Source organism: Lissotriton vulgaris, chromosome 1_1 (assembly GCF_964263255.1).
Source record: "Lissotriton vulgaris chromosome 1_1, aLisVul1.2, whole genome shotgun sequence".
NCBI classification, from domain to species: domain Eukaryota; kingdom Metazoa; phylum Chordata; class Amphibia; order Caudata; family Salamandridae; genus Lissotriton; species Lissotriton vulgaris.
This window is the reverse complement of record NC_141685.1, coordinates 1603968697-1603982418: the sequence shown is the minus strand read 5'-3', so window position 1 is coordinate 1603982418 and position 13722 is coordinate 1603968697. Positions and strand designations below refer to the sequence as shown.

Sequence of the window (13722 nt, the reverse complement as noted above, 5' to 3'; positions counted from 1 at the left end):
GAATTGTTCCCCGCATGCAAGCTGAGCCCGTAGATGCTCCCTCACTCGCAGGTGCAAAAGTTCCTATTTTAATGTTCGCAGACGACACCTTAATTTTATCAAAATCCCCTAGCGGTCTGCAAAAGGCACTGGTAATTTTTGACAAATTTTGTAGTGACCATGGTCTGGAGGTAAACGCAGCTAAAACAAAACTCATGGTTTTTAATCCTTGTAGGAATTTTAAATCCAAAATATTCATGAGTGGGCGTTGCCTCGAAGTAGTGAATTCTTTTACTTACTTGGGGATCCACATTTCAAACGATAATAGATGGAACCACCATTTAAATCTTGCAGTACTAAGACATAAACAACTGGCTGGTACCATCATTAAGGAGCACAGCAAATCCTTAACCAAACCAATTAAACCTCCATTAATCATATATGAGGCTAAGGCAATAGGGTCAGCATTGTATGGGGCAGAGTTGTGGGGGCAAGAAAACCTTCAGGAGTTACAGACGTCAGAGAATAACTTCCTCCGAAAACTAACAGGCACCCCACAGAGCAGCCCCCTTTTGACTCTCAGATATGACCTTGGTAGGAAGGAAATCACGGCAATGTGTAAACTTCGACCAATATTATATTGGCGTAGAATCTGGACCACCCCCGAGTTGTCACAATATGCAGAAGGATTTGCTGATGTCATCAAAGCAGACCGATTCCATAAAATCAGATGGTTTAGATCACTAAAAATAGCACTAAGTGAACTAGGGTTAAGTGAACTGTGGTCCGATCCAACCGGGTCATCCTTCCCATCCAAGTTGTTCATAAAAAACCTTTTCTGGGAACAGGCTGAAAACAAGAGTCTCCTTAGCAATAATAACGGGTCTATGACGACTGCTTTCCTTGAAGCTAAACTGTTTCCGATGTTTGAAATGTATTGGGACCTTATAACTAAACCCATGGACAGGAAACTGTTTTTTCAAATGAGGGCTGGCTCTCTACCGCTGAGTAATCTAACATCAAAATGGAGAAATGGAGGACCAGCTATCTGCCCAGTTTGTGGGGAAGGCAAGGAAACGTTGGGTCACTTCTTGTTTGCCTGTCATGCATATTCTGCTCCCAGACGTGTTTGGTTGGCTCCCATGTGTAGAAATCTGGGTACTAAAAGCAGCATGGTAGCTCTACGCATTGTTAAATCTACCTCCTTAAACTGGATTATTATAGCGACTGCCAAGTACTTGGGGTGGGCGTGGGTATTAAGGCAGAGATTGCTAGTAGGGTGACTACTCTCTGCCTAGTTGAACAGAGACTGCTAGAATATCTATTCTCTGTTCCCATGCGAGGTGTCTACCTGCCAAACAATTTTTATATTGATCTTTAATTGTGATATAGGACCGTTTTTAAATACGAACTTTTACCATATGGACTTTGCACCTTTGATTGTATATAACAGGATGAAATGTAATTTTAAACTGTCTTTTTAACGTGTATCGTGCTTAAGTCATGCCTGACTTTGTAATTTAATTGTATTTTATTATGTGTTTGTCTGCTTTTATGAGTAATACTCGAATAAAGCACTTTTGAATTGGTACTACCCTGTGGTATGGCTGGCATCAAACTAAGACGGGTTTGAATCAAGTAAACACTGTATCCCTGTATCCACATATACACACACAAAAGATGCAGAAGTTGGCAGTCTGTTCAGGTCTAAGCTAGGGCATGGAAAATAACTTTAATATCCGATCTCTGTGCATCCCGAATCCTTGCACACCCCACAAAGTGTGATGAAGCCCCCAAGCGTCCCTTCTCTTGCAGACATTCATTGGCTTTGGGCTGAACGGGGCTTCTCAGATGAAAGTTTTCTGTTTACTGTTCCTAGATGACTCAGAAGAGGCTATTCAAACGAGTGAAGACTTCACAAGTGGCTTTTGTGTTTTTAAAGTTGTTCCCACACCTGTCTCCTACTCCAATCACTTCCTCTATCCCCAGCACTTACTTAAGCAGCTGTTTATTTTCTAGTTTTACATGTAAGTTTCTTTGTTGACTATAATTGCCTATTCTCTGTTCTCATTTTGCACACAGATGGGCGTGCTGAAACAACCGCAAAACTGTGCGCCACTAATAATAAAACCTTCAAGTAAATCTACGCTTACTTACCCGATTACTTACCGCTCATTTGCATATTTCGCACCGTGAAGTGCAAGACTAAAATCATATTCAATAGCTGTCACCCTTGTAATTCGACTTTATCACTGGCGTCGGTCGGTCTTATGTGTTTTATTTTTCTTCATTCAAGCACCACATCCAAAGGCTTCACACACAGGCCACTATAGCACACACTGCACCAACCACGCACAACTAAAGCAGTAGCGTTTTACTCACTGAGCTAACTGCACTCAGAGCTCTGAGGCGCCATGCAAACACTAGAACTAAGTGCACGCGTCCATCTGGTTTTGCAAATTCGATTAGAACTATAGGTATGGTCGCATATATAAAACCAGGAGATCCATCTGCAGTCACATAAGGACTACAAAAAAAATACATACCTTTATGTTGCAATTCTCATCAAGCAGGATGTTTTCCAGCTTCAGGTCCCTGTGCACAACACCGCTCTGAAACACAAAGGAAGGGATGAGGCAGAGAAGGAGATACAGTTACAGACAGAATGTGCACACACATTGTGGCCCCTATCCCTCCCCCAGGGGTTTGCTTATCTCGAGACTCGGGGACAGTGGCCATGGGCAGGAGACGCACCACAGCAGCAGCGGCTGCCCTAAAGGATGCCAGGATGTCGACCCTCTGGCACTACTGATGGCATATTACAGCTTTTATATGAAAAGAAGCCATCTCACAGGTAGTTTGTTTGCATGTAAATGCTGTAATGTCAGGTTTGCAGCAGAAGAGGGCTCCACTACCTGTTTTGCACATGTGTCAGGGGGAGTTGTTACAGCCCAGCCTAACACATACCCAAAACATCTGGCATGCTGCACTAGCGTCGCGCAGTGCCGTACATCAAATAATGGAGCTTGAGTGTTTGTCAATCACACTCCCTCTTGCCCAATCAGAATATGGACTAAAGAAAAAAGTCTACTTCTTGGTACCTTCAACCCTATTCCAACTTCAGATTGGGTGGAAGCTCGTGGGTCTGCCTCCGGGTGCTGCAGATAGATGGGAGTGTTGGAAAGCGTGGGCCTGCCTCAAGTAAGTTTTCCTGAGTCAAAGTGTGTTTGTTTGTCTGTGTGCTGGGGATTGCATGTGTATATATGCAAGGATGTATGAGTGTGCGTGCCTGAAACTGTGTGTGTATGTATGAATGTCTGCTTGTGTGTGAAGTAAATGTCTGCCCCGGGGTTTGGTAAGGACCGAGGCAGAGCGCTGGATCGTGCTGTTGGGCCCCACTACTTCCACCATGCACCGTCCACCACTGATCAGTGGCCAGCTGAGAAGTGGAGGGAGGAATGGGTGGAATCGTACAAAGAGGATTAAACAGCAGGAGAATCTTTTCGGAACTCCTTCCCAGCCCCATGGTGTAAAAGGCAATATGCTCTTCCTCAGCAGCCAAAAACAATGTCTTTCAGTGGCGGGAAACCTCGGAAAAAGACCCGCGGAGCCCCTTTGAATCCTGTGAACTCTCGCCCTGATAGGCATGTCTGTTTACATGTTAGACAAGTCCCGGGCCTGTTCTATCTGTCTCAGCAGCTTGGATTCACTGCTTGGAAATACTGCGCAGTTATGAACCTTCCAGTGGGGGGCTTGGGTCGGCGGTATTCACAGAAGTCCTCAGATTCAGAAGTTAAAAGAGGGCCGCTTGGAAAAACATTACGCCAGTCAACGACAGGCCTGTCTATTGGTGCTGCGCCAAGACCCAGGCTGAGCTGGGCGCCGAGATGAAGGAGCTAGGCATGGCAAAGCTTGTTTTTCTGCTTCACAAGTGGTGACCACGCTGACGTGGCGTCGCCTGCATTGGCATCTGGTTACCAGAGCAGTTGTCTGTCCGGCCATACCCAGGCCAAAACAACAAAAACAAAACGCTGCAAGTGAAGTTATTTGGCAGGTGGATGGTACCAAAGAACCTCAATGTTATGGTAAGAAAAACACAAGTGCTGGTAAACCCAATAGGTTAGGCCTTAGAAGCAGTGCAATTTTTTTGAAACATTCGTCATTTGCATAAAATGCCACAAATACAAAACAATAAAATGAAGGCGTGATCAAACAGCCCAGGCACTCAATTGCGGTTTTGTTCAGGTCGCTGAGCATAAGTGATCCGGCAAAACGCTGTTACTCCCTGTAACCATTGCTGCAAGCTGAATAGTCTGGGGGGAGGGGCAGGTGCAAAATGTGAATAAGACCTCAAGAGACCAAAGGATGAAGAGTGCTAACCGAAGGCCCATGTACATGTATGTCTAATGTTAGGGAGAATATTCTTTTGGGGGTGGTGGGGGGGGGGGGGGGGGGGGGGAGGCTGGCGTGACAGCTAAAGGTATTTCTAGGCCAAACCTCAAAATTTCAAAATTCTAATTCTTTTTGTCAAGGCAATTACGTGGCTTTTGTTGAGTGGAGGCAAACGTAAATGCCACCACCTCTTCTCTTAGGAGTTCGTAATATTTGCATCTTGAAGGGACAACCAGGTTCCTCAGTGACCCCGGCCCCCAAGATGGCCCCAACTATTACAGTATTATCTCAGAAAGGAGTTTAGTATGTTTTCTGGACCTTTGAATCCCCAACTAGACTTGCCAAACTATACCAAACATGTCACCGGCTGGTCATGATGTCATTGCACGTGGCATGAGAGTAGGTGCGCTGAATTAGACCGTGATTGGCTGCTGAGCGTTTGGAGACAACACTTCACTTGCATCTATTTCCACTCCTCACCTTGTGACAATAGTGCACTGCGGAGACGATCTGTCTGAAAAAATGCCTCGTCTCTCTCTCGGTGAGCCTCCGTCTTTCACTGATGTAATCGTACAGCTCGCCTTTGCTTGCGTATTCCATGATGATGACAATCTTGTCCTTATTTTCAAACACTGCAGAGAAAATTGAGAAGTGTTATGACCACAAATAGTAAAGCAATAGCCATTGACAACAGTGAAACATCTTAAAGGGCTCATTATTATGAACAGTTGTAATACCCATGACAGTGACTATATGATTTTATGGTATCACTTGCTGTAAGGCACTTTGCCCCACATCCTACTGTTGTGCTGTAGTAGATTGATCTCGTCTATGTGCTTAGGATACATTTCACCATTCACTTTTTAATTATTGTATGTATTTATCAGTTTTATGAAGAGCTACTAAGAAGCGCAAACAAAAGCAACAGAGAAGACATGGAGAGGAAAGGAAACAATGATGAGCAACATCATTCTGTAACAAAGTCGAAGGGTTGCCAATGGATGGAGAAAAGAAAAAAAGTTTGGTTTTTCCCCCTTGGGATACACATTACATTTACTCTGCATCTACCATTGCATATTAACAATATTTATTCAGTCTCATTTGGCATATCCACTAGAGTCGATCAACTATGTTTACAAAATATATTCTCAGCGTTTCCTTGCAAATTCACTACAATTTATCCAACAAACTTCTTTATGTCCTTATTTGGGTGAGTCACATCTTCACAGGACGAAATTTAGCCTCACCAACCATGTCGAGATGGAGTGTTTTAGCTGGACAAATAATCTTCACCCTAGACCATCTCAATGTATATCACATACTTTCAAATCACACACTACATTTACAAAACCCAAATGTCTAAGAACACGAAGGCTCTCAAATGAAACCATTATTTTGATGTAATGATCGGTTACTTGAATAGCTTATATGATGGTCCTGCTGAAATACTTAAAAGCAAACTACTTATCTGACATACTGACTTCATGTTCCTCTTCGTCAGTGTAAGCATGTTTTAACTTTGAGGAGTTGGTTGTGTAGAGGGCATGTGAAGCTGGAGGACTTTCTATCATTAGAAAGTAGGGTTGAGGCTATTGGTGACTAATGAAGTGTGCATGGACTGAGAGGTGACGAGTTGAAAGAGCAGCCTGTGTAGAAGGGCTTCGTAGTTCTGCTTAGTGAAGCATGCATGTAGCAGGAGTGAGCATGTGCACGCGTGAACCGTTGAAGACCGCATGAGTAGTCCATGTACTGCAACAGATCGAATCTGACAGCGTGGTGCTGAAAAACGAGACCTAGGAGCAGAAAATCCGGGAGAGCTGTATGTAGCAAGTGACATCACCGCTTATTGATTACAAATCAAGGGATTACTCTTTTAATAATGGACTAATCAATTCTTTGTACTCTAAAGTGATATTCAGGTACTCCAAGGCCATTGCGCGCAAAAAGATCACATCCTGCCTTAATGCCACTGCCATTAATTACCGCCTTTCCAGAATGTTGCTTAGAACGTGGATAACCGATCCTAAAGGAATGAATGAAAACATGTTTTAGCGAGTGATCTTCAGTCAGCCTATTCAGCGAATTGAACCACTTCCAGGTGTTTCTTTTTGATCAAAATGGCAGCCTCACAAATTGACTTCATTTTATTGTACACAGGCACATTTGACATGCTCACTACAAAATCAGTTTGCAAACATAACAAGCATTGCAGAGCTAAGAGCTCTGTTCTTTACAAGGCTGTAATGTGGTTATTTATTAGCAAACATACACAAACGGCATTAAAAGTGTTAAACTAATGAAAAGCAACAACCCCGCTGGTCTAAATGTAGCATGCATGACTTAGAAATTACCCACTGCCAAAATAGATTTTTTTTAAAAAGACAGAAATGAAACTACACATGAAAGCAGGGATTAGACTGAAGTGTACATCTTTTTAGGCGGATATGCACAAGTAAATTCCGTCACTCACGGGTAGAGAACGAAGGTGACGTGAGCTGATCCATCGTCCCATAGGAGGATGGAAGCAAAATGTTGACAGACTAATGGATGAATAGGGCTAACTAAAATCCTCTATATATATAAACAAAAAAATTGCATTTTTATCATGAACACTTTGGAAAACATGAGACTAACAACTTAGTCATGTAAGTTAAGCGAAGAACAAGATAAGCTATATTATGACATCTATCTTGAAAAAACTCATTGGTTTCTCCTTTGCCAATCACGAGCGCGCGCTCACGTCCACGTGCGCGCGCACAAACTCAAAGATCTGCATTTGAATCATAAAAATAAACACTGTAATTGTTTATATAGGACTCAACACAAGAAGTCGACGAATAAAAACAAACGCTATTGTTACCAAACTTAAATGGGCTATTCCAATGCGGCCTTTCCATTTATCATATGATAGGAATGCCCTCCCTCTCGAAGTAAAATCCAGCCCCTCTCTGCAAACTTTTAGATCTACGCTCAAAACTCATCTCTTCATACTTGCATACCCCTAGTGGCATTCTGCATTGGTGGCATTCTATATTCTGTATATTTTCTGTTTATGGATTTTGATAGGCGCCTTGATACCTTCGGGTTTAGTCTGCGCAATACAAATTGCTTAATAAATAAATAAATAAATAAATCATACATTTTGAGCCTGCAGATTCAAAATCTGTTTTAACAAATTCCGCCTCATGCCGCGCGCGCGTGAAGAGAAAGCTCTTTTCCATAGTGGGGCCAGAGTCATTGCGCACTACAAGTCTGAACGGATGCGCCTTTGTTCATTTGTGAAAGAAAGACATCACCTGGAGGGAGAACCCGTCTCTTCTCCGAGGAGGACCCCCGCGGGCCTGATCTCTCCCTCCAGAACAAAGGGAGATGGCTGCGTTCTGGGGAAGCACATTGTGTGTGCAGCACACCCGTCTGAGGTCACTGTGGCTCCCCAGCCCAGGCGCAGAGCCTACACTCTTTGGCTGCTGGAGGCGCTGAGGCGGCGTGCCCGAACAGCGGCAGTAAGTGTTTAACGATGTCGTTTATGACTAAGTGTCACCGCCCCTCAAACTTCTCATTCTTTTTCGCGCCGTTGTGTTGCATCTCAGTGCCCCACCTTGTTCTGAATCATACTCACCAAAAGTGGTCGCAAGAGATACCTCTTCATAGGATCTGGCCCGTGCGCGAGCCAAAGCCACTACGTTACAGTTACACCACAACTTTTAAGACACGTGAAGGAAGGTTTTGGACTCTGTGGGACGGGAATGTGAATGCACCTGGGAGTATGCAGTCTTAACCTTATCAAGCTGACAATTAATTCAGCTGTGTGAAGTATTACCAACAACACTGAAGACCTAAGAGAAGGCACATGGTTCACCAACTGAACCCCGCAACATGCAAGCTCAGGACATCGTTTCAAACAAGACATTCTAGTGGGTAGGAACCATTTTAAGGACGATTTCGAGTAGTGATCCGTCAAAAAGGGTGTTAGGCACTTTTGTTCTTTAACAACAGGCATGCCCTCGCTCCTGCTGCTTGGGACTTCTCAGATCTTGAGTTTTTTTGGATGTGTGTTGTAGGAGAGTAGGGTCTTCTTCCTATGGTTACCCCCACTTTTTGCTTCACAGGTTTTTCGACTTTAGAATGGCTGTGGCCCTGCTAATCAGGCCCACAGCATAGCTGTTATCTCTCTAAATGGATACCATGTACTTTAGGTACATACCAGGTTGGTTACTGGGTCACACTTGTGAGCCCCTGTATATGGTACCCTAGGTACCCAGGGCATAGGTGCACCCTAGGCCTACCAGGGGCTGCAGCATGTATTATGCCACCCCTGGCTAGCCTTCCAAACTGACACCACAGGTCTGCAATTGCAGCCTAGGTAAGGTGGTGTAATCGCCTCTTACTTAGATATAGTATACATACATATATATATATATATATATATATATATCAAGATATTAACCTATAAGTCACTCCTATGGCAGGCCTTGACAATCCTGGAGGCAGAGTGCTTGGTTTTGTGTGAGGGGGTGCCCTAGCATGAGCTGAGCCCCTCTGCAGCTTTCGGAACTATCTCCTTATAGCGGTTCTATGATATAGCAATACCATATACTCTTAAGAGCATTATAATCCTCGCGGTTAATGCTAACTTTGGTTTGGCTTTATCAAAACATGTTGTCTAAGGTGTCAAACACTTTGGAATACTACCCCCGCCCGCCAGTCCTGACGGCGGGGGTAGCATTCCACCCTTCTAGAGAGAGAAGACATGTAGTTACTGGTAAACCCGGTTAAAGCTAAACAGAGCCCCAGCATCACAAAATGGATGGTGCTGCCACAGACAAGAGTCTGCCCTCCTGCTGCTGGACGAAACTCCGGCAGGGGTGGCCTGGACAATAGGTTTCCTGTCCAGGGAGGTGCCAGCACCTCCCCAGACAGGCTTTAGTGTATTGGGGCAGGGTGGGTTGCATTCAGTGAATGCTTTTCAGACACTACCTGGGGCACACTAGGTGCTCCATGCATTTCCTAGTTCAAACCGGTTGCTGGGGCTCTCAGCCCCAGCTCAGGCGCGAAACTGAACAAAGGGGAAGGGGTGTAACCACCCCCTCCCCAGGTCCACCAATAGGAGGGACCTTAGAGTTACCCCTAATCTTGCTATAAGAATAGGATCCCAGTCCCTAGGACTTTAGATTACCCTGGACAAAACTCTGCAACATATACCTTGGACCTTCGACATTCCATATCGACGGGAAGATGGAAGAAATCTCTTGTGGTCAAGGAGTGACCACCCTGTTCAAACACCAACTGCATCTTTGCTGGTCTGCATTTTCGAGGCTCCCGCCAGATCCTGAAGAATCTGCGACATGTGTCACAGACTTCCAGACATCTCTTACGCTGACCTGCGCTCCCAGCAAAGCTGAGACCTATGGCGGACACCGGAGACGTGGGACCGGAACTCCTGCATCTTTGCAACTGCACCTACTTCCCGAGGTATACCGAAGTTGTGAATTGGGGTATTTGAAGCCCCTGCCCCGAGCACCTTTTGCACTGAAGCTCAGAGGTCTACACTCCACGAGTGTCCCTGGGCCCGCTTTGCGCATTTCAGCTCGACGCGCCTTCGTGGTTCCTAGTCTGTTGGCTAGTGAGCCCCCTGGAAGGCCAATCTTTGATTTCTTTAGCTTTCCTGGTTGCTCCAGGCTTGCTCCAACTCCTCTCCAAAGGTGGAGTTCCTCAGACCTTGCTGGTCTGCACCGAAGCCAATCTCAACATCCTGCGTGGATTGCGTTTGCCAAGGCTTGTTGAGTCCAATCCATATTCCGACACCGCAGTCAACTGAATGCTTCGTGGGGAAGCTCGAATCCAAAACCTGGTCGTCGTCAACGCCTCCTGGACCACGTAGCTGAAGAGACAAGCTTCACCTCCTTCACCTGAAATCACCCGACATCGGTTGGCATCTTCCCGTCACCTTCCTGGTTACTGGCTACTGACCCAGACTCTGTCCCTTTTGTTTCAGGTTCTTCACATCTTTGATCCACCCTTGGATCCACCCGGACACTTCTCCTCTGGTCGTCAGCAGCATTTCTTCGCAGCTCTCCATTGGAATCGACGACGAAACCGGACATCAAAAGACACCTATGGACCCGGCTTCCGTGGGTGAGGTAACTCGACTACTCTGGTAGTCTTGTGGGTCTTGACTCTCGAAGTGTCTAACTCTAAAAGGGTTGAATTGTAGTTCACCTAGAAGTGCCCTTAATCTTTAAAATTGTAACTTGTCCGTTTCCCATAGAAAGTCAATGGTGATCCGCAGCTGTGTTTAGACACTGTACGCATCCCCCGTGGGCCTCCTGCATCCTAACCTTTGGTGGTTCTAGGTAGCCCCAGCGGTTCTACAGGCCCTAGGCCTGCTTTCTAACTCTCACGTTGTTCTTATACCACTATTTTAGTATATGGTTTGTGAGGCCCCTAGGGCATAACGTATACTGTGCAACTTATCGTATGCTAATTAAGTTCCTTGTATTGTACTTTTACCTCTGACCTCATAAAGAGACCAGAGGGGTTGTGTTTACCTTAAATACACATATATTTGAAATATACCTTGTGTGGTGTGCTTTCATTTGATCATTCAAGAGATTATAATTGGTAAAACAACTTGCTTAACTCGCCTCCAAGTCTTAGCCTGAAGGCTGCTCTCCACAGCTACCACTAGGATAGCTTTCTATAAGGTTGACTTTACAACCTACCATCAATAAGGGTCGTTTGGACTGGTGGAAGGTGCCCACTAGAATAGTGGACATCATATACCAGGCCAACTTCTCACATGTGTATTACATCTAGATAATGCAGACGCTAGCTCTGCCGCTCAGTACGACTGATGCTCTGCAAACATGTCACCACAGTGGCAGCCTTCCCAGGTTTAAGGAACTCCTTTCAAGGGGACGACTCAGAGTTACTGAACATCATCCACAGATCCCAAAACACGTCTGATGCCATATTACACGCAGGATGCATTGTTGCCCCACGCAAAGTACAGCCTTAACCATAACTGGGTGCGCACAGACTGGGACACGCCATCATATTATGGCGTGAACATGGCCCACACTTTTACGGAGCATTAGATAAAGGTGGATTAGCTGTTTGAAGCCACCGCTCTGAATTTCACCTGCAGATACAGACTCGACCTCTGTTTAACAGGGCGCAACAATCGCAAGCGCAAAAGGACAACATCGTTCCCCATCTTTGCAAAAAACCTCAAAACCTGGCTCTTCGACAGACCCCCGCCTTGAAACCCTTACGGGTAAGTAGTTGCGCTTTAACAAACTCCTGATTGATTGATTGACCCGCAGAAGGGACCCACCTACACCAGGATGCCTGGGTAGTACCAGAGAACCCCAATCTCCTCTTCCGCGGGGCACCACTGGGGAGTGCCTCACTGAACACCACTTCAATCAGGTGTAGTGAGCATCCTGGCAGCTTTTTATTGCCATTGAGCCTGCATGAGAAACATGGTATGAACACAATTTCACAGTTTCATCATTCACATGTTGTCCATGACCACATGTGAATGACCAAATGCCCCCTTGTGATTGTGCTGTGATGGTGCAGGTTTTGCGCTGGAGTAGCTTCTGTGACCTCTTCTGTAGTATCAAAATTCAGCAGAGAAGCAAACCGTGGGATCACATGCCTAGTGTGCCTCCAGTGCTCTTATTGTACTACAGCCCATTAGTTCACACTGTTAAGGCTCTTTAAGGGTATTTGGGATCAAAAATAACCATAAAGATCTGTAGGGGACAGGAGGGATGGAGGAGGGTACACTAATCTGATAGGGAATCTCTTGTAAGCCCCTGGATGCATGGAGTGTCTAAAAATGTCACACCCTGGCTGTTATTTTTGTGAAGGTATATACATGTTACATGGCTTTACACTATGCTTTGAGCTGTAACCAGTGCTTTAAACGGGCCGGTACTTGCCGGTACGGTAAAGCAGCAGTTGTCAAATTTCTCTTCTGGAGTACCAGAGCTTCTTCCAATACAGGGAGAGTATTGGTACTCACAGGGTTCCAGCCGCAGGGCAGGAGATAGCTCATCCTGGGCTCTGATTAAACAGTAGGTCACCTGATTGGCAAACAGAGAGTAAGCTCTGCGGTAGATCACACACTTAAGGAAGCCAATCAGATCATTTATTGTGTGCGGCCAGCGAGTTCCCTGTTCAATTGCAAACCAAATTGGGACATGTATGAATTGACATCCTGCACAAAAGACGGGAAGAAGACATTGCAAAAGTATCGAAAATGGAACAGAAACAAGATGGTGCTCATTGTTTTTATGAAAAAAGCAGAAACTAATAGCTACAGAGTTCTGAGCCGCCAAACTGGCAGGGAAAAGAGAGAGGAAGATAGAGTGATGCAGAAACAGAAGGTATTGAGAGGTGAAGACATGGAAAAGAGATCAAAGAACCTCTAGAAAGTCAAGAGGAAGAGAATGAAGACAAGAACTGAGGGGCAGAAAGGAGGAGTTGACATGGGAAAGGTTGGGACATGTGAGATGGATAAAAGATAAGGAGTGAGATTAAACTACCATGCAAACAGGGATTTCATGGGTAGAAGAAGGGAAGACAGCAGGGGTGTGGTGAGAGGACAGGGGGGAAGCAAAAGAATATGTGTGTGGAAACCATGTGGCAACACATCACAAAAGGAGCCTCTAGGAAAGAATGCATTTTTGCTACTGTAACATAACATTTAAGTGGGTCAGTGTTTGAATACGAGTCCTCAGAGAATTTTGGAGGGGTGCAATCAACCTATTGTAATATAGCTACTTCTCTGCAGCTTCCATTTAAATGTGACCCTTCGAACACGCATACAGGTTATGGATACAAGTGTAAAGTCAGTTTTTAGGGGAAAAAATACTTTTTTTCAGATAGTTTTATTCTCGTCAATAACTGTGCCCCAGCTTCAAACTTCAAAGTAGCTGGCCCTGTACTATGCTCTTTGCAACGCGACATTGCCCCGCCCCGTCCGTTTACACATGCCTACCTGAAGGGATATACCTCGGTTTTCATGATCATGACTGTGTGCATAACCGTGCCAGTGAGTAGGACTTCCGCTTGAGGCCAGGGCCAAATCTATATTTAAGGAAGGTAAAACCTACTGAACATCCGGGGTCGCACAGGGCTTGCTTAGTCTGCCCTACTTGGGCAGAATTGTACGACCTCAATCAGAATGTCATTGAAGAGTGAACTCATCAACCTTTTCCAAGCTACCATCCAATTTGTAATGCCTCTTTCCCGCCTCCGAACTATCATTCCGAATATGGACTTGCACTGAGGCAATGTATTGGTTGTTTGTAAGATCTGCCAATCTCCTGACCAGAAAGG

The 13722-nt window shown here is 45.2% G+C and overlaps 1 protein-coding gene across 1 annotated transcript in view; it reads right to left on the bottom strand.

The window, feature by feature from the left end:
• Positions 1-13722, bottom strand: part of NUAK1 (NUAK family kinase 1) — a 147729-nt gene that overhangs the window by 30213 nt on the left and 103794 nt on the right. Inside the window, exons 3-4 of the mRNA XM_086918276.1 lie at positions 4852-5003; positions 2526-2591 (exon numbers count right to left, since the gene is read on the bottom strand). Of these exons, the coding sequence (XP_086774402.1) occupies positions 2526-2591; positions 4852-5003 (218 nt within the window). The remainder of the gene's footprint in view (positions 1-2525; positions 2592-4851; positions 5004-13722) is intronic.